A 21,541-nucleotide genomic window follows, 5' to 3' on the forward strand; every position below is an offset into this window, starting at 1 on the left:
GAAGAGATTACATAACTCATCTGTTTTAAAAAAAGGAAGCACAACACTTAACTAAGAGAGACAATTCTATTTCTTGACATTCAGTTATAAGATGAATTTTTCATGTAGATCTTTATATAAGGGCTATTGAACAAGATAATAGTGATTGTCTTTAAGAGCAGTTTTACAAAAGATGCAAAAGCATTCCCTATGTAACCATTTTTTAAACGGACTCTGAAAGCATGATTTAAATCGCCATTCTGTGCAGGTAGTTCTATGGGACCTCGGGTAATTGTCCACCTGTGTGACCTTGGCGTGGTAAAGGAAAGCTTGGAGAATCCAGAAGAATGAATAGATGTGACTAGGTTCTTGGGATTCTCTGCCTGAAATGTAAATGGTATCATTCAAACTTTGGAGGGTAACTAACTATAGAGAAAACTAAACTCTAGGGTCCTTCTGCTGGAAAGATCTCTTTGATTGACTCTCTTTGATTTTGTGAGAGATTCTAATTATAGGAAAGCCTAAGTTCCATGGGTCACCAGGATTCTGCCCTCAAGTTATGTTTCTACACTATTATGAAAATAGTGATGTTTAGTTAACACTGAGTCTTATAATAAGACCCAGGTATCAAGTGAAAAAAAAAGGCCTGTTGAAAAATATTTATTTATTATGTTAAAAAAAAAAGTCAGCCTATAAAGAATTTCCTTAATCCTGATTTAACCAAAAATTTTCATCTTAAACAAAAATTCCCTGTTTATGGATAATTAAGATTTTATAAATGGCTTCCAACAGCTGAAACTGTTTAGTTAATTGTTCTTGTATTTCATGTTGCTTATGTTCTCATAGATTTTTCTTCTTATTCCTGTTTCTCCTTCCCACCCCTTCTCACCCTGTGCTATCTTACAGTTATGTTTTTCAAACCTAACAGATCATTAAAAACACAACAACAGCAACAACTGGGATACTCGTTAGAGTTTAGATTCACAGGCCCCTCTTAAGGATTCCTATTCAGAAGGTCTAATATGCCCAGGCAGGTATGGGAAACACTACTTTACTGGCTGGTCCCCATAGAGCCCAGCGATGTGGTCTCTTCACAGTTCACAGTAAATGGTGTTGATTGACTGGCTGAGTGTTGGTGCTGCCAACCATAAGAGCCCACTGTGTTTAAAAAGCAGTTCGTACTTAGCCATCTGCTTGCCCCGCAGTGACAGCTCCATCCGCAGGCTGCTTCCAGGAGTCATGGCACTGCCTTTCTCCATGGTGTTTGTACACATGCCGCCCCCTCTTCCTGGAGGAAATATGTTCAGGTCCAGGTATTGGACATAGCAGCGCAGCAGATCACCACTCCTCGGGGTGACCAGCCCTCAGCTTACCTTGAGCACATGTACACCTTCCATCCAACACAAATTGCTGAATTATAAAATTCCTAGAGAAGTTACTTTATAGAATTCAAACTAATGTGGCTTTTGCAAAAACACTTAACCAGCTTCTGAACTTCTAATATAGCTCTGAAAGTAAATTGTTTAATTAATTCTGGATAGATAATACATAAATATGGTACAAATTCAAAAGATACAAAAAAGAATACAGTGAAAATTGTCTCCTTTCTATCTATATTTCATTTACTCATCTCTCCCCACCCCAGAGGCAATTACTGTTATCTGCTGCATATTTATCTTTTTAGATAGTCTGTGCATATATAGCAGCTATATTTTTTCAACAAATGGTAGCATACTATATGTATTTCTTCCACCTTTTTAAAAAAATTTTATTATTATTATTATTTTTGTTTTTTTTCCACCTTATTTTTCTTATTTAAAAATATTTCTTGGTATCTCATGGCAATATGAATGGAACTGCATCAGTTTAAAAAAAATGTCATTGTATTCTAAGAATATAATCAATTCATTTGACTAATTGAGAGGCACTCAAGTTGTTTCCATTGTCACAAAGAGTACGGCAGAAAGAACCTTGGGCATATATCATTTCATACATGTGCAAGTATGTCTGCAGGGTAAATTCCTAGAAGTATCATGATTGGTTAGAAAGTAAGAACATTTTGAGTTTTGATAGATATTACCAAATTGTTTCCGTAGACACTGTAGCTGTTTACACTTAGGCAAGCAGCACGGAAGAGTGTTTGGTTCTCCATACTTTTGCCCATACAGGTTGTGATAAAACTTGATCTCTCACAGTTTGAGAAGTAGAAAATGGAATCTTATTATAGTTTAATTGTGCATTTCTGTTGTTGGGTTAAACATCTTTTTGTATGTTTCAGAGCTATGTACTTCCTTTTCTATGAACTTTTCATTTCCTTTACCCATTTTTTTCCTATTAGAGTGTAGTATTTTTTCTTATTGATTTGTAGAAGTTCTTTGATTTTTAAAGGACATCAGTCTTCATCTGTGATACAAGCTGCAATTAAAAATTTTTTGCCATACATATTTTTTTAAATGTTAATACTAGTTAATACATACTTTCAAGAGGAAGTATGGAGTAGGGCATCCAACTTTATTTTTTCTAGTATGGCTATCCAGCTTTGCCAGCATTTTCCTTTCTGACTTGAAATAGTTCCATTATTATGTATTTAAGAACTTATGTGTTCAGTGCTATTCCCAACCTTTATAAACTGTTCCACTGACCCATCTATTTATGCCCTGGTACCATGCACTCTTTATTATTATAACTTTATAATTTTAGAAGTCATGTAGATTAGGTTGCCCTTTCATGACTGCTTTTTTTTTTTGCTAGTTTATTTCTCATTCGACTTTTAGAGTCAGACTGTGTAGTCCCCTCTACTCCTCTGCCCCTGATAACATGATCGGTCTTTGTAGAGATCATGTTAAGTTGACAGGTTAATTTAGGGAGCACTGCAATTTTTATGATTGTTGCATTTTCCTTTCCAAGAACTGATGTGCCTTTCCTTTTAGTCAAGTCTTTAGTGGGCTTTCCTTCATTATCATTTTCAAAAATAGTTTTCATATAAATCCTACACACTTTTGCTATGTTTGCCACTATTCTAAATAAGGTCTTTATTTTGCTTTATCTCCTATCTAGTTGTTATTGTATATGAAAGATTTCAATTTTTTTTTATTAGATTCACATCTAGTTATCTCACTAAATTCTGAGTTTTTCAGCTAAGTTTCTTCGGTTTTCTAGATAGTAGTCATATTATCTGCAAGTGATAATAATTTTACCTCCTACTCCTCAATTTTTTTTAACCTCATGTCTCTCTCTGATTTAATACGAATGCTTTTAGTATTTTCTCATAAGCATTAAGTCCCTAATGGTTTTCTACTTCATAAAGATCCTTTTCAATTCTCATGTGAAATATTCCTTGCCCCATCGTCTGTGGTTAGTCGTGGCAAACTTTTCAGTCATCCCCTGCAAAAACTAAAGAGTGAAAGGGCTCAAACTAGAGAAGCCTTTGTTACATTGGGCAAACATTGGCCTTCTGGGGTCTTCCACTCATTTGCATCAGAAATAGCAAAAGACGGACCAGTCTCTTTAACATGGCAGCCCTTCAGACTTCTGAGGAGACAGTAGGTCTCCTTTGACTATTTCTGTCTGCCTTACAACACTGGAATTTAACAATATGCACATTCCCAGAACCTCTAATATAAAGCCTTCCCTTCCCACTGTACTATGATGCTTGTAGAGAGGATCCCACACTTATGACCCAGAGTGAAACACTTTGAGTCATATTTCTTACTGCGTTTTGGATTTTATTATTGGCTCTGAACTTTTAAAATCATCAGATTGGTCACATTGTTGATAAGACTGAAATCTCTTCTTACCTAAGCAGCAATAACTCCCTGGGATTCCATGTGCTGTTTAATCAATTACCTCGATTTGGATATTCTGTGAATTTGAATTCTACTCCAGACTATGCAAAGCTCATTATAACCATGTGGATTCAGTTGCAATTATGACAAGTTTTTGGTTTTGAAATAAAAATATCATAATCTATGGAGAAGTGCCACCCTTCAGATTTCAAATTGCAAAATTTGTGAAGTTTTCATTTGGCTCAACAGTAGGGACAGCTGACATGAAGACTTTTGTGGCATTCAAGTGAGGTCAGACAGAATAAATAGACATAGGGTTGAACCATTTGTATCTGAGCTTTTTTGCCTTCTTCTTGGTGTTTGAGCATATGATAGCAACTTATAACCAATAAAACCCTACCATATTTCATGTTACTTTCATTTTCATGCCTGGTGCTTTTATAGATTCAGTGAGGGCATGGTGTGTATTTGTCATGTCTACATGACCTGTTTGCACAGTGATCCCATATATTGGACTCTGTACCATGTAAGCTTTTGTTCTTTAAATGACTAATAAGACATAGCATGTAATTGACTCTCTCTCTCTCTCTCTCTCTCTCTCTCTCTCTCTCTCTATATATATATATATATATATATATATATATACACACACACACACACATATAATTTCCTCCTTTATAGACTTCATAAAATTTAAGAGCAAAACTTAACCCCAGCACAGTATCCTTGGCATTTAACAACTGCATTGTCACAAAATGAAACCTGTATGTTCTATCCAATTTCTGGAGATGAAATTTCTTCACCTAGTCCTGTCAAGCAGGGGCAGGACCTGAGCATGTGACAAGTGATCAGTAAATATTTATTTAATGAGTAGATGAAGTCTGAAATTCAGTTCATATCTGAGTGTGCTTGTTGTGACAATAAGCTTGTCATAATTAATGTACACTGAAAACATATCTTCAGTCATCAGTTCAAACAAGATCAGCAATATATTTACCCCAGAATAATGATCTAGATACTAGTTTACAATTGTATTTTTAGTCATAGAACCTGGTGTTTTGTTAATTAGTTGAAGCATAATTAGTTGTCAGTGGACATGTGGCTCAATTTCATCCATCCATTCTCCCCTGCATCTAAATAGAGTACCCGCCAAGGGCCTGGTCAGGTGGTAGGTTCTGAAATAACAACCAATAAGGTTTGGGGAATTTACAGGGACCTTTTTCAGGAACAAGTACTAAATAGCAAATACATAAATAGACCTAGGCTTCTCCCCTCTGTGGCCCCTCCTGCTGAGAAACACATGGAGTTTCCCTGCTTTTAGACACAGGGCTGCTCTGGTCGGGGAGGGATCATTACTCTGTACAGATTTTCTGCTTTGAAAAAGTCTAAATTAATTTGTTTTCTGGATCAATAATACTTTTTCCTTTTCATGGTCCTTCATGGTATTCTCTAAGGTAGGTATTGAGAATGAAATAAATCAGCAGAAGGAGGAATAACCTGAAAAAGAAAATCAATCTGAGAATGAACAGTGGCCACTCTTTGATTCTAATGATTTTGTGGAACACTCATTAATAACAAAATAAACCCAAAGAAAATAAAAACAAACAAAGCAAACAGTTAAAAAAACAACAACTCTTATGGCTGATTCATATCAATGTATGACAAAACCCACTGAAAAATTAAAAATTAAAAAACAAAAACAAAAACAACAACTCTCTCCCTCTGAGAATGGATTTGAAGGCTATTGTACTATTGTTTTCAATGTCTGGTATCTAATGCACATCCAAGAGGGACAGGATTCTGATTCTGTAGCACTCAGATTAGAACTTCTTTTATCAGCAAGGAGCCTAACTTGTCCAAAGTCTCCCCAAATGGAGGCTAAAAGAAGAGCTTGTATAAGTATAACAAACTTGTATACTTTGTTTGTATAAATGCCCTAGGATATGATAATCACGCAGATTAAAGAGAATGGAAAAAAGGCACAAAAATTATTGCAGCTTATTTCAAGTTCAGAACTCCATCTTCAAATCCAGCAAGACCATTTAGCTTAAATGGTTGGGATGTTACAGTGTACTTGCCAGGTCTAGTGCCATTCCAATACCATGACCAGTACTTTTCTTTCATTGTAAATGGGAGGTTTAGGAACAACAACTTTGGGGATTTTATTTGGCAATAGAATTCTCTTTTCTTGCCAGGATTAAGTTTGCTCTAAAGGATGTTGTCATCTTTAGAGATCCTCAGTTTCATTAACTTGGGTGGCTTTAACATGATGGCTATGTACAAAATCATCACTTTAAGTTTTCCACTATTCAGGATCTGTTAATGAGATAGTGTTTTTTTCCATTGTAGATTAGTTTAACATCATCTTAATCCACAAGTGCCCTCTTGGCCAGAATTTCATAAAGAAAACAACGTAAGCTTGGAGACTCATTAACCACAAAATTAGTCTATTTTCTGAATTAAAAAAAAAAAGTTTCATTGGCTCTACTCCAAAGAGCATTCTGGAAGGCATAATATTAGACAAAAGTTGACCAAGGTAGAAATGATTTGATAAAGTAAACTTACTGGAAGTGGCCATTTTATAGAGTCTGACTTGCTAACTCCATGGTCATAAAAAGGGAAAAATAAATGATTTGTTAATAAAAGATGTTCATGCACTGCAGGACTGAAATATGATGTATTGTTTAGCACATAGCATTATATTTAAAATTATTATTTTCCTTTCACGTTTAGATCTTTCTCTGGAATTAAAGGACTCCAGCTGAAAGTTAATCTCCAACCCAATGACAATTACTTTTTCTACGTGAGAGCCATCAATGCATTTGGGACTAGTGAGCAGAGTGAAGCTGCCCTCATTTCCACCAGAGGTACTTCTTTTGCACACAGAGAACTACTTCCAAGTATTCCCATTCCTTCCCACCCACCACTCAGAGAAGACATCCTAGAGGGCTACTTCTTAAGCTCCCAGTCTGCTGGCAATGCTAGGTTTTTGGCGTAAGGACCCAGGGTTGGCCAAAGGTCAAGGTGTTTCTTTTATTTTTCTGGTTTAAGAGATTCTCAACCTTGGCTACCCATTAGCTACCAGTTAGGTGCTTAAAAATTTTTTTAAAAAAAAGATGCTGGGGGTCCACTCCCGAAGATCCTGATCTAATTTACTGAGATATGGGCTCTGACATGTTTTAAAATCTCCTCAGATGATTCTTGTTTGGCTTATAATCTGCTATAGATGATGGGTATGTTTTGAGTCTGTGAGTGTGAGTGTGTGTGTGTGTGTGTGTGTGTGTGTGTTGGGAAGAGTGGGATGAAGATATTCTTGATACATGACACTGTGAACTCCATGAATAATCTTCTAGTCTTATTCTTCCAGTTATTTTCCATGCCTAGCTCATGATTGGTGCCAGTTTATGTTTGTTGAATGCATGAATGTATGAGTAACTCAAGAAAATGATAACTGTTCAAGGGCCTTTTGGGGAAGATACCCTGATGATGCCAATAAAAACTACTGGGCTGTTCCCAATTATTGTGAAAAGAAATGAGGAATGGAAAGGTGATCATTTTTTTATCTTATCCTAGACCCAAAGATTGAGGCAGAAACTTGAGGGTGGCCCATTAAGTGACTTGCTTAACCAGCAAAAAGTTGTGCATGAGCCATGTGTGTTGTTTGAGGTGGTTAGGGACAGCGTGATGTTTGTAAAGAGAGAAAACAGGGGGACTGTCTGTCCAGAAGTGTGTTCCCCGCAGTCCCAGTGTGGTGCCTGTGCCTTCCACTGTTAGAAGCACTCCTGGAGGTTACACCAGTGCGTCTTCAGACTTGAATGCGCACATGAGTCTCCTGAAGAACTTGTTAAAATAGAGATTATAATTCAGGAACCTGTCGGAAGGCCTGAGATTCTGCCTTTCTAACTAGTTTCCAGGTGAGGTAGGTGCTGGGTGGGGAGCATACTTCGTATAACAGAGTAGGCGCTAGATTTGGGCTGAGGGGGGTTTCACTCATCTGTGATACCAGGCAAGGTGATGAGTCACTAGCTCATAAGTCCTGATCATGGATGGAATTTTGCCATGGACCTGAAAACACCCTGGGTGGAGGGGGGCGGATTTTGACGTCAGAAGCAAGGAGAAACTATGATCTGAAAGGTGGGGCTTGGCCAGGGACATTGTGGTAACGTTCTAATCCTGTTTTCTGATTGCAATAGGAACCAGATTTCTCTTGTTGAGGGAAACGGCTCATCCTGCTCTGCAGATTTCCTCAAATGGGACAGTGATCAGCTTCGCTGAGAGGAGACGGCTGACAGAGTGAGTAGAAGGAGAAGGCATGAGAGGCCTCATGTGGCCTCATCCGCCACATCCTTGGTTTGGTGCACATGCTATGTGACAGCAAGCACGAATTGCAGAGTTCGGTTGTGGTTCGTTACTAAGGGGAAAGTGATGGAGGTAGTTCAAACATGGAGCAAGTGTCAATATTTTTATTGGAAATACAAGCACAGATGGTTTTGTTTAACACATAGGCTGTTTTAAGGCTTTATCTCTGGTTCAGTGAAAAAAGAGCCTGGGTTCATTCTTCTATTATTTTCAACAGCAAATCAGATTTTGTATCAATCCACTTGAAAAGGAATAGAGGAGAATGACATTTTGTTGAGTTTCTGGAGCTGGCCACATGCAGGACTTTCAGGATCTTGCCCCCTCTCCCCCAGAGGCTCCCACAAAAGGAAAGTGAAAGTGTTAGTCATTCAGTCCTGTTGGACTCTTTGCAACCCCATGCAGTCTAGCCCCCCAGGCTCCTCTGTCCATGGGATTCTCCAGGCAAGAACACTAGAGTGGGTTGCCATTTCCTTCTCTAGGGCTGACCCAGGGCTCAAACCCGGGTCTCCTGATTGCAGGCAAATTCTTTACAGTCTGAGCCACCAGGGAAGCCCCAACAAAAGGAAGCAGCAAAGTCAAAAGAAGCCAGAAACTGAGGGCACAGCATGGAGCATGCTCTGCAGTTTGTCTGCAGTCACTCATGGTTATTTTGAGGGTCCAAATGGAAGAAAGTGAAAGACTTTTGAAAATCATAACCCATGTGAAACACGCTCCTGTAGGCACTAATGTGCCTGGGGTGGACTGCCAGCAAGCTCTCACTACCGCCCTGAGCCCACCAACAGCGACTCGCATTGTTTCCTTCTTAGGCTGCTATTCACCTGTCTGTGGCTCAGCTCAGGTGTTACCTGCTCCTGGAAACGGCCAAGCCTTCTCTGGGCTCTGGCGCCCTTTGATCATGTCTACAAAAAGGTCTGAGCACCTTGGAATCGTTCATCAGCTACTCCATCTTGACTGGTCCTCAAGCAGCCCTGTCTTCCGCATCTTTGAACCCCCAGAATCTATCCTAGGGTCCAGAACAGTGGAAGTGCTAAACATGTACCAATGAGTGAGTTCAGGGGGAGAAAAAGATTTAAGAAATAGACTGAGCTTTTCTGTCTCTTTTGGATTTCTCAAAAAATCAAAGCGAAAAGTATATTGGAGGTTGGTTCATAGATGACTGATGAGAATAATTGTTCAGTTCAGTTGCTCAGTTGTGTCTGATTCTTTGCGATCCCATGGACTGCAGCACGCCAGGCTTCCCTGTCCATCACCAACTCCTGGAGCTTCCTCAAACTTATGTCCATTGAGTCTGTGATACCATCCAACCATCTCATCCTCTGTCATCCCCTTCTCCTGCCACCTTCAATCTTTCCCAGCATCAGGATCTTTTCCAGTGAGTCAGTTCTTCACGTCAGTTGGCCAAAGTATTGGAGTTTCAGCTACAGCATCAGTTCTTCCATGAATATTCAGGACTGATTTCCTTTAGGATTGACTGGTTGGATCTCCTTGCAGTCCAAGGGACTCTCAAGAGTCTTCTCCAACACCACAGTTCAGAAGCATCAATTCTTTGGTGCTCAGCTTTCTTTTTAGTCCAACTCTCACATCCATACATGACTACTGGAAAAACCATAGCTTTGACTAGATGGACCTCTGTTGGCAAAGTAATGTCTCTGCTTTTTAACATGCTGTCTAGGTTGGTCATAGCTTTTCTTCCAAGAAGCAAGTGTCTTTTAATTTCATGGCTGCTAATAATAATAGATAATATCTGTAATGTATTTGATAGAATTTTGTTAATTATTAATCTGAAAATTAGTTCATGCATATCAAGCAACCAGGTTTTGCTCCAGGGAGCAAGCGCCCATCAGTAACCACCTCTCTGAAATGAGGTTGTTGGGTAAAGACACGAGAAAGTGAAATACATTCCTTTGTGTAATCATTTTCTCACCTGTTATAGGGGCACGGGAGATGGTGCTGACTGAATATTAATGCTGCTTAAATTAAAAATGCTTCCTTGCTGTCTGAGTCATTTCAAAGCAAAATTGAGCAATTCATGCAAACAAGGTCACCCATCAGCGGTCGAAAGTGCTTTGGTTCACTTCACCATACCTGTTATAAAAATAGCTGAGGTGAGACAAAATGAGACCTTTCAACAACCTCCTAGGCATACCTACTACCATCTAAAGAGGCCCCAGTCCCCAAGACTGTTGACTGCAGGCCTCTCCAGAGCACGAACACCACACCCGCTTCACCTGCACTGCCCTCTGCTCAGGCCTCCCCAGACGCCTGCTGCCCAGGAGCAGCACCTGGTTTGGTCTATGTGCCCAGGAAGGTCCTCAGACACGGGGACTCACGGTTAAAGGTTTTAGAGACTCCATTTGTGTGCGTGCAAGTTTTGGGGAAAAAAACTTTCCAAGTCATACTCTCTTAGAATTCTCCCCTTGCCTCCTTTATATTTCCTCACTCCCTTTGAACGCGGTGCATGCTGTCACTTCAGTCGTGTCCGACTCTTTGTGATCCTATGGACTGTAGCCCACCAGGCTCCCCTGTCCATGGAATTCTTCAGGCAAGAACACTGCAGTGGGTAGCCATTCCCTTCTCCAGGGGATTTTTCTGACCCAGGGATTGAACCCGGGTCTCCTATGTCTCCTACATTGGCAGGTGGGTTCTTTGCCACTAGGGCCATGAATTGGTGCCATTTCTTTTTATCCTATGCGTGTGTGTTCAGTCATTCAGTCATGTCTGATTCTTTGCAACCCTATGGACTACAGCCCACCAGGCTCTTCTGTCCATGGAATTTCCAAGGCAAGAATACAGAGTGGGTTGCCATTTCCTTCTCCAGGGGTTCTTCCCGACCCAGGGATCAAATCCGAGTTTCCTGCATTTCCTGTGTTGGCAGACGGGTTCTTTACCAGTGAACCACCTGGGAAGCCCTCTTCTTCTTTTTTGGAAGCCCTCTTCTTTTTATCCTACCATTATTCTATTTTCTAGTTCCCAGTTCCTCTAAGAGATGCTATGTGTCATATATGTGTGTTGTGTGTGGCAGTAGAAATATGTTAAAAGCATGTTGAATGTTGGGGGAATTCTGTGGCCCTCAGGTCAAGGTCAGGAACAGCATGAACAATGAAAGTCTTTAGTCAAATTCCAGCAGTTTCCAAGGACAGAATCCTGCTTAAACTGCGGGTGCGTTTATGAATGTCGATGTCTATGAAATAAAGGTTGTCAACTCCTGATCAACTTTGCCTGCAGAATCCCATCAGTGCTGGGCGAGGAGCTGCCTGCCTGTGGCCAGCACTACTGGGAAACCACCGTCACAGACTGCCCGGCTTACCGACTTGGCATCTGCTCCAGCTCAGCGGTGCAGGCCGGTACCCTGGGACAAGGAGAGACCTCGTGGTACATGCACTGCTCTGGGCCACAGAGGTAAGCTGGGGCCTGCCCCTCTTCACTTAAAGTGTCACGAGTCCACGTCTAGGCCGAGGGCTTCTGAGGGGCCTGGTAAGTAGCCTCACACTTCCCTGCCCAAGTTCCGAGCCAACTGAGAAAGAAAAGTCAAGTATTGAGTTGGCCCGAAAGTTCATTCAGGTTTTTCTGTAAACAAACTTCTGGGCCAACTGATATATGGAGACTGAACTATTACTCTGATTACTGAGGAAGCCAGTTTTAGAGAATGTGGTTCATATGTGAGGGCAAAACTGTTTCTTATCTCGAATCCTCTTTAATAGACTTGAACCCACCCAAAGCCTTGGCCAGGCCAGCTTCCCATACTGCAGGACAGAGTAGGTTCCTGGAAAAGGGTGTGTGTCTCCTAAGGAAGCTCATAATGAAAAGTCAGGAAAGTGGGTGTGTGGCCAGGTTTTCCTTCGAAAACCACCCCAGGGTGGGGAGAGACCATAAGGGCAATGCTGAAAGGGCTCCCTCCACGGAGGAGTCAACAGGACTAGGGAAAAGTGAATCCCAGCACACCATCCCCACCATCGCCACTGGTCTATATTAGGGGCTGGCAAACTACAACCCACCGGCCAAATATGACCTGCTGATCTTTTTGTAAATAAAGTTTTATTGGAACACAACCAAGTTCATTTGTTTACATATTGCCTATGGTTGCTTTCGTGCTACAGTGGCAAAGTTGTCTAGTTATAACAGATACCAAATGACTCCCAAAGCCCAAGATATTTACTGTCTGGCCCTTTACAGGCAAAGTTGACTAACCCGTGGTCTATATTATTAGTGTGACTGATCTGGGGTTCTTGGACTCTCTTTTGTTGTTGTTGTTTTTTAAAATCTTTATTTAATTTGTTGTTTTTGTTTTATGTTTTGGTTTTTTGACCATGAGGCATGTGGGATCTGAGCTCCCTGACCAGGGATCAGACCCACACCCTTTGCATTGGAAGGTGGAGTGGTAATCCCTGGACTACCCAGGAAGTCCCCTTAGACTCTTTAATCAATTTCCATTGATAAGAATCTAGATGACGAATTCAGGCAAGGCTTTATTGGACTCGTGCTGCAGCAGGAGCGAGCAAAGACAAGGAACGGGTCCCCTTGCTTCCTCCCTGAGGAGGGGTGAGCTGGCCCCTTAAATGGAATGAGGGTAAAGGTGGATTGGTGGGTCAGGCTGGAGCAGTGGCTTAGGGGGTCTGCCCACCCCCTTGGTGGTGCCAAGTGCGTGTATCATGTACAGTACCCTGCTTTTGCTCCCAGCACCTCAGAAGTGGCAGTTGAGTTGGGGCCTTTTGTATCTTGTTCATAATTTGCCCCAACTGGGCATACACGTGGTTAATTTTAGTTTCTTTGTATTCTGTTGCTCAAGGAGACATCTGTCCAGGTGCAAGTGCTGCAGTAAACGGCCCCAGGTTGTAGACTGTCTCATTACTATTGTCTAATTGGTTGATAAGAAAAAAACACAAACCTGCATTAGTCTCAGAGAGATAAGGCAAGCATGCTGTGAACTGAGCTAGGAACCTAATTGGAGTCCTGGCTCCATTCTTGGCTAGCGTCCTATTGACTACTCACCAGAAGTTGGTTAATCCTGTGAGCAGATCTGTCTTGGTTAATCTGTGCCTCATTTGTCTTGTCAGGGGACAGTGACGTCTAGTCTACTCCATTTGGGGGTTGTGAGGGTCACATGAAGTCAGGCACAAGGAAGAGCTTTGAAACTGTAAAGACTCAAATGTGAGGCATTATTCAAATGGAATGCTTAAAAAGGAATCAGTGCTTGCAAGTTCCCAGAAAAAGGCCCACAGATTGGATTTTGCATATTTGTCGCTGCGCCTCTCTCCCTGTATCCTACTTGACAGAGTTTGATTCCCTGACAAGGTTCATAAGGACACCATCTCCAAGAGCTGTTCAAAGTCACATTCCATCAAATCAGAGCAATTATGATTAATTGATGTTCAGTGCTGTGTGATCCTTGAGGACCCATCCTCCGCCCAGAGCTGAAAAATCATTCAAACCCAGAGTTTATGATCGGTAGACTTAGAGATGGAACTAAGTATTGATTTCATGAAGATTTCCTTAGACAACTGAACCCTTACGAACCTAAAGGCAAGTCTCCAATAACAAAGTTCTAGACTCCAGAGAACAGAACAGTTAATTTCATTCAGCAGCTTCAACAGCCCTGGTCTTTGGCTCTTGTCGCCCAGGGTAGGTTCTGTAAATTCTGGGGGAAGGGATGCGCCTGCCTGTGTGACCACAGCACAGAGGGGTCAGGTCTTAAGAGCCTCATTCCATGGTCCAAACCGAGCACCCCACCTTCAGGTCACTGAGAGAGCTGCTATAGCAGACCCTCCTGTGGTTTTCCATTTTTCTGGCTTCATGATTTAAATGAAGCAATATTACTCCTGATTCTACTTGCATCTACTGTAAGAGTCCCAGTGGGATAGGAGAAATGAAGAGTCTAAGGAGAAAGAATCAGTTGCATTTCTTCCTATCTGTCCCTAACTTATTCCTCTAGTTCAAGGCTTCACTTCCTTTACCCGTTTCACCCACAGCCCCCAGGCCTGTGCTCTTTTTCTAGTCTCTAACCACTCCAAGCCACTCCAAATATTTCTAAAACATCATTTGCATCATGTCCCTTCCTTTTCTGCTAAAAAAAAAATCTACAAACATATACCGTGGTGTCAGCACTCTGGGACCACAGTGAAGGCGGGAAGCCCGGAAGAAGGTAACCAGGCTGGGGGACGGGAGTCCTGAGGGCAGCAGCCACCAGGGCGGAAAAGAGTCTGGGCTCATTCTGGGCCAGCAGGGAGATGCACCAGGGTGGGCCCTACAGGTAGGGACCCTCGCCCAGGCAGTTCCACGGTCAGGCAGATGTCAAGAACCAGGCTTCCAAATGACCCCTGTCTCAACAGGAACCAGTAATCCAAAGGATCAGGAGGGAGTCAGGCCACAGACAGATAGGCCTTGTTTCAGGCCGGAATGCAGCTTGGAGAATGAAGTGATGTGCTCAGTGGGAAATGGGGCAGAAGCAGGACAGGGTGAATTCCAGGCCCTGCAGAACTGGTGGGTCCAAGGCTTCATGGAATGTCCTTCCCTCCGTGACCTACATGGTAGCCACTTGCTCAGGACTGACCAGAGCTGGGCCTGGGGGTCTTCCCAGCAGGGTAGGGAAGTAGCTCAGACAGGCATTCAGAACCCTCTTGACCAGTCCTGTCCACACACCTTCTGAAAAACTAGAAAAACAGTAGATGTGGCTATTGAGCACTTGGAATATGGTTAGCAAGACTGATGAACAGAATTTTGAATTTTACTTAATGTTAATGTAAGTGGCCACATGTGCCTCTTGGCTACTATATTAGACAGGGCAGGCCAATACAGAGCCTGGCCTCTGACTTACCTATCCAGGTAATACCCTCAAAGTCATTCACACGTCCCCTCCTAACTGGTCAAGCAGATGACATACAGGTTTATTCTGCCACCTCGTCATTGCCTCTGCTGCCCCCACAGCTTGGATCACCTCACCCTTTTCCCCCATCCTTTCCTGACCTTTCTTTGGCTGAACGCACACCCATCTGCTCCCCAAGCCTTCTGTAAGAACGCCAGCTACACTGCTATTCCCCATCATTGCCACCCACATCCTCTGTGCTTTACAGGTTCTAAAATTTCATAGTGTTCGGCCATATTTCACATTGGCAAGGCACTGAAAAGGTCCTTTATCATTGTGGAAGTCTCACTTACCTTCCATCCCCATAAACCTCTGCCCTTTTGAATGAACTTCGTTCCACAAGGAAGTTGCCAACTTGCCATTCCCTGCGCTCAAGCTTCTAGGTGTTTAAGAGAGACATAGCAAGTCTTCAAGGTCCTTCTCTGCCTCACCAGAGGTATGCAGGTTCTATGGCCCCAGTCTGTCCAGTGTCGTTCCCGCCCTCAGACCTGTCACATCCACAGACCGCACATCTGTGCCTCAGTTCTTCTCTTCTCCTGCTTTCAGGGCCCCACCCTCTGTTTCTAAGAACCCCAGGAGGAAGCTCCCACCTTATGTTACTCTTTTGCACAGAGCAGTCTCACTTTTTCTGTTCAGCAATTTCTCCCTCCCAACCTGTCCTTGAACCTTTCCTTTCACAACCAAACCAGGTCCATGAAATGTGTCAGAAAACACTTTCCCCATCTGTGCCCGGAGCTAGAGTCTGAGCCCCAGCCTGTGCTAAAGTCATAAACAGTTTTTCCTTCTAGTTCAGTAGAGTATGGGTTTCCTCGAAGGCAAGGACAGTATGCTGTGGTCCTTCATATCCCCCAGAGGTGCAGAGGTCTAACAAACTGTAGAACATACACATACGCCATTGAAAACATGGTGAACTGAATGTATTTGAACTGAAGAGAGAAATCAAAGGTAACCCCCCTTGGCTGTAAGGCTGCAGAAAACATGGAGAAGATGAAAAGGAAAGTTGGTTTGGGGCAGGGGCATTGTACAAAGGATGAAGTTGGACAGAAATAATGACATATTTCGTAAACTTCATTAAGGCCCTTATATAAGTTACTTACAAATTTTTTAAACAGTAAAATTAATGCATTTTATGGAAGGCGAACCTGCAGTACTTTTTAAAATACACGGCAGCCTCAAAGGAGTTTTATTCAAAAGAATGACACACCATGAATGCGGTAGTTAAAACATGTGGGCAGCTGGGGAAGAATTAAAATGTGGAGAAAAACCACAAGGGAGGCATATGTTGGTTATTCTGGGCCTGCCTCCTAATGTAGAAGTAGCAAAATTATTAAAAATGCTCGTCTGTTGGGAAGAGCTATGCATTTTAGCATCTAGGAGGGATCTGGCTAAGGTATTTGGGGCAGTGTTACTGCAGCTTCTTATTGTGAACTGAGCTCAATAATTGCAAAATTGGTTGTCTCCAGGTGATTTTCTTATCATAGTCCTTCAAGATGTCCAAAGTTTTCAATTCCCATCCTGTTCCGTTTCAGATACACCTTTTTCTACAGCGGCATTGTGAGCGATGTCCAGGTGACTGAGCGTCCTGCCAGAGTGGGCATTCTGCTGGACTACACCACCCAGAGGCTGCTATTTATAAACGCCGAGACTGGACAGATGCTCTTCACCATCAGGCACAGATTCAACGAGGGCGTCCACCCTGCCTTCGCCCTGGAGAAACCTGGGAAATGTACTTTGCACCTGGGGATAGAGCCCCCCGATTCTGCAAGGCAGAAGTGATCGTTGGCTTTCAGAGTGTCCAAGAGCAAAATTCAAACTTTGGGGGGGGGGGGTGCTCTGTTGTTCTCTCCTGTGGGTGCTAGACAGCATTCAAAACATTTGAACACAGCATTCAAAAAACACTTGCACGAATGATAGCTCCGGGCACAGGGATCAACACGCGAGCCAAACCACCAAGAAAACCTTGAATTTCTAGAGTGTCGTGTGAGTAGACGATGGAAAAAGCAACCTCTACCCTTCAGTTTATATATGTTTGAGTTCTTCCCTAAGTGAAAAGGATTTATACCTGACTTGGGAATCGAAATACTGAAATGGACTTCCACCTATGTCGCTGGTGAAAGAAATCCTCAGAGGGACAGGTCTGTGTCCCTTCCTGAGTGAAGGGAAGGTTGTGCTGGTAATTCCTCTCCTCCAACAAGAAACAACTACTTTTTCCATAAGAGAAATGTCATCTACTTCACTAAAGAATGCTGAGTCCTAATCAGTAGCAAACATATTTTAACCATTCTAAGCTGATAATGAACTCTTTTGTAACCATTATATACTGTAGAACACAACTCTCTTTTCCCTGAAATTTTAAATGTAGAAAAATGCTAGATGTTAGAGATTTCCTTTTTGTTAAATAAATGGTTAGAGTCTATAAAACAAAACATGTTACGTGAACTTATTACATGTGACCTGGCGTCTCTGGATGGGACAAGCTACGGATAAAGCATCACCACACTGCAGTGGGTGGGACTACCACTCATTTTCATGTGAGAATTTACACATGTAAGCTTTGAAATCTAAACATTTTCAGCCTATAGTTACAGACAACTACCAGAAACTGAGAATCTCTTTTTGCTAAAAATAAAATGGTTGGTCATTTTAAGATATATTGAAATCTCTCAAAATCTTCCTAAAATATGTATGTGTAGAGTTGATAAATATAAAATGCATGTTGAGATGAAATTGCTCTTGTTCTCCACAAGACAAATACTTTGATTGTACTTGAAGATTTTTTTTTAACATTACGAATTCAATTGTTTCCTTATATTGAGAAATAATGTCCTACTTTTGGTACATACCCTAAAATCTATTGTTTAATAGCTGGAAAAGCAAAACTGGGTGTGTAACCGCATTAACAGAGTGACTTCAAAGCCTTCCTCATCCTGCTCTGAAATTAGGGCAACTGCTGGCAAGAAGGATAGTGAAAACAAGGAGTATAAGTGCTGCTTTGTGGGAAACACTGACTTCCTTTTTTACAAGCCTTAAAATGATAATCAGATTCTGACTAATCAGCAATTCGTGGTCATTATTACTTTTTTGGGTGGGAATATAGTGTAATTAATAACAAAAGAAGCAGCAACCACGTGGATTTTAGAATTTGACTCAGTTTGGATTCCTCCAAAAGTAGACCAAAGAGATAAAGATTTAGTGCAAGTTATTTACATAGGAGATAATTGTAGGAAACATAGGAGGCAATTATATAGGAAGCACAGGAGAGGAAGTGGAGAAAGTGGGAAAGGAAGAGGCAAGAGCGTCTAGAGGACATGTTTTATGGGTGGGTTATTACAGTGTGGACACCAGGGGCTTGCCGTGTTGGGGGCACCCTCGGAAACCACTAGGAACAGGCCAGAGGCTAACGTGTAAGCACTCTTGTCCAAGCCAGCTGGATGAGCATTACCCCTGGAGACCTCGGGGGACATTAAATTCCCTTCCCTACCTTTCCAGGTTGTGTTCCTTGAAAGCTCTGTGGTCATAAGAAACCCCTCAAAGGACACAAGAAACACAGGTGCCTGATACAGCCGACAGCAGGCCGCCCACCTCTAATGCAGCTGCGGGTGCACTCAGGCGAGACGCGGGGAGGCGGGCAGGACGCCAGCAGCGTCCGCCGTAAAGGCGGAAGCAGCTCCGGTATTACGCCGGAAGTCGTGTAGTAATGGGAGGAACTAGGCTCAAATCGTGACTCAGCCCTTCTACGTCATGACTCTGGGCAACTCAGATGCTTTGGTGATGCCTTTTTCTCAGGATAATTGTCAACGTAAGGTTAAATAAGCGCGTGAAACAACCCAGTATTTTTAGCTTACAACATCCTGACGAGGATGCCAGAGAAACTCTGTGGTGACCTTCCACCGCATCCCCGGTGAGTGGGCCCCTATATCTCTGACCCCGTAGCAAAAGGGATGCTGGCAGGGAGGACAGTGGCGCTGGGAGCTCATGGTTTAGCTGCCTTTGTCTGTTAAGCGACAGGCGGGGGTTCTAGGGGACTGGTCCCGTGCAGACAAGTAGTGAAGCTAATGCTGTTTCCCCCACGCCTTTCTCCTTGGCCCTTACTCTCTGAGCTCCTTTTGCATTCTTGTCTTTCCTCTTCACACAACACAGATCCTCAGCGAGAGAAAAGGAAGGCAGCAAATTTCTGTCAAAATTTCCCCTCCGGAAATCCGCTGATGGTCAATGTATAGCTCATGCATTATCTCTTAATGCTAATCAGGTCATTGCACAATAAAAATTTCCATATTATGGATGACGAAACCAGTCTCAGAGCAGTTAACTAACTTGTTCATAGCCACAGCTGGCAGGGAATAGAGCATGGATTTAGATATAGCTTGCATCCGAAACTAGAAGAATAAAATGATTATATTTTGTTTCATTTTTAATCACAGGTCATTTTTCTACATATACATTGTACATGAAAATTACGTGTCTATGCATACTCATATGCACACCACACATATGCATATGAATATACATATATGCACACATATATTCATTCATACATCCACTTTCTCTTCCCTCCTGAACTGACTTCCTTCCCAAGCCTCTCTTTTGTTATCAGTGCTGTCCTACTCCCAGCAGACATAGGATACTTTAATTCTTTCTTCAATACCATTGACCTTATTTAGGATTCAGAGGTATGTATAATATTCTGTTTGTGAGAAAGAAAAAAAAAAACATGAAACCACATATATGAAAACACAGTGTTGCCTCTCACAGGTACAGTGGAAAAATGATTCAAAAGTAGGGATGAACCCTGTGGTCCTTCTCTGTCTCTTTGCACCTGGCAACTCTGGCTGAATATATTCTTTGTCAAAATTAGAAGTGTTTTTCTGTTGGAGCAAACCAGAATATGTTCCTGTTGTTTTTATAGAAGTGCTTCCCTAGCGTCCAACAGAATTGTCTAGTACTTCATCACACTCACGTACAAAACTGTGTGCTTTCAGTGCTGAAAACCAACACTCTCCCATCAGAAGCATCTTTCAGGCCTCAGGATGACCTGTATCTGAGGTCCCTTCTCAGCCTTGCTGTGTTAATTACCCTTGAATCATCTCAACTGTTTAATTGCTGAAAGAACTCACAGGACTCAATATATGCTCATGGAAGAGCTTTATCACAGGCAGAGTAAGGTCCAGCTGCACAGAGGACGGGTCAGCACTGAAGGGGTCCTCCTATACATCAAGTGCATGTGTCCTTGTCCACCCATGCATGGATGCACAGCACGCACATGCCTCCAGGCCTCAAAACACCACCGTCAGGGTGTGTGTGAAGCACCTGGGTAGCAGGAAGCCCAAGTTTTGTTTCAGGGGGTTTGGTGTGGGGGAGGGGGGCTCTCATACTGAGCTGGTCATGAACTTTCTAGCTGTGAAACTAGCCCTAATTATTGAAACGTACCTCCCTGCCCCCTACAGGCTCTACCAAAGCCAGTACCTAAGATAAATATCCAGTGATTATCCTTAAATGATGCTGACAGACTGATACAACTTGCTCCAAAAGAACTGATGAATCCATGGTTACAGAATATCACTTCTTTTTAGTTAATAGATTTCCATGGCATTAGGCAAGGATCAGTAACTGTGTGGATACACAGGTGGTCAGTGAAGATGAGTGGGAATGAACCCATGCTAGGCAATTACTGTCCTGAATTCCAGAGCCCAACTGCTGGGGTTGTTCCACAAATAATAGTAATGAGAGCTGAGTGCCTCTCCTGCCCCATGTCCCTAGTTCGGTGACTGCTAGGCAGTGATCAAGGGCTCATCCTTGAGCTGAATGAAGTTGGACCTGCTTTCCAGCCCCCTCCACAGTGGGCAGGGGTGTTGGCAGGAAAACGTATTTTCTGTTATTCTCACGTTAGAAGAATGGCATCTCTCACTTTGCTTTACTACCCCCAGAGTATGTGTGGTTGTGCTCCGCTTTTATGTGCCCCTGTTTTGGTCTTAACTCTCTGTCAATATTGAGTTCATTTTCTCTAATCAGGATCAGTAACTTCAGGTGCCCAAATAGTATATGCACTGTAAGAATTGCTTGAGAATAGTTGGAGGGTTGAAAATGTTTAACCTGGAACAAAGACAAGTTAAGGAAGGAAATAAGAGTTCTCCAAAGACTTGCTGCTGTTTGGTCCATAAGCGATGTCCAACTCTTTCGTGACTCCACAGACTGTGGCCCATCAGGCTCCTCTGTCCATGGGATTTTACAAGAAAGAATACTGGAGTGGGTTGCCATTTCCTTCTCCAGTGAATCTTCCCAACCCAGGGGTTGAATCTTTGCCTCCTTCATCTCCTGCTTGGCAGGTGGATTCTTTACCACTGCACCACCTAGGAAGCCAGAGACTTACAGGGCTGTTTTATGGAAGGAATTAGGCTTATTTTGAGTTTTACACCAGGACCAGTGGGTAGAAGTCCCAGGGTTGAGGAATTTGGTTCAAGAGAAGGGAGAATACCCAATCATTAACAGCTGGCTGAAAGACATACTGCTTAGCAGATAATGAGCACTCAGAGTCAGGCTGAAAGATCAACCATCTGAAATT

The 21,541-nt window shown here is 42.4% G+C and overlaps 1 protein-coding gene across 1 annotated transcript in view; it reads left to right on the forward strand.

Annotated features, from left to right (window-relative positions):
• The window catches only part of CMYA5 (cardiomyopathy associated 5), a 96,608-nt gene extending 79,200 nt beyond the window's left edge, over window positions 1–17,408 (forward strand). Inside the window, exons 10-13 of the mRNA XM_065940076.1 lie at window positions 6,498–6,631; window positions 7,958–8,057; window positions 11,349–11,522; window positions 16,512–17,408. Of these exons, the coding sequence (XP_065796148.1) occupies window positions 6,498–6,631; window positions 7,958–8,057; window positions 11,349–11,522; window positions 16,512–16,758 (655 nt within the window). The 3' untranslated portion in view covers window positions 16,759–17,408. The remainder of the gene's footprint in view (window positions 1–6,497; window positions 6,632–7,957; window positions 8,058–11,348; window positions 11,523–16,511) is intronic.
• The last annotated feature ends 4,133 nt before the right edge of the window (window positions 17,409–21,541 follow it).

The sequence above is a fragment of the Muntiacus reevesi genome, chromosome 7, assembly GCF_963930625.1.
Source record: "Muntiacus reevesi chromosome 7, mMunRee1.1, whole genome shotgun sequence".
Taxonomy (NCBI): Eukaryota; Metazoa; Chordata; class Mammalia; order Artiodactyla; family Cervidae; genus Muntiacus; species Muntiacus reevesi.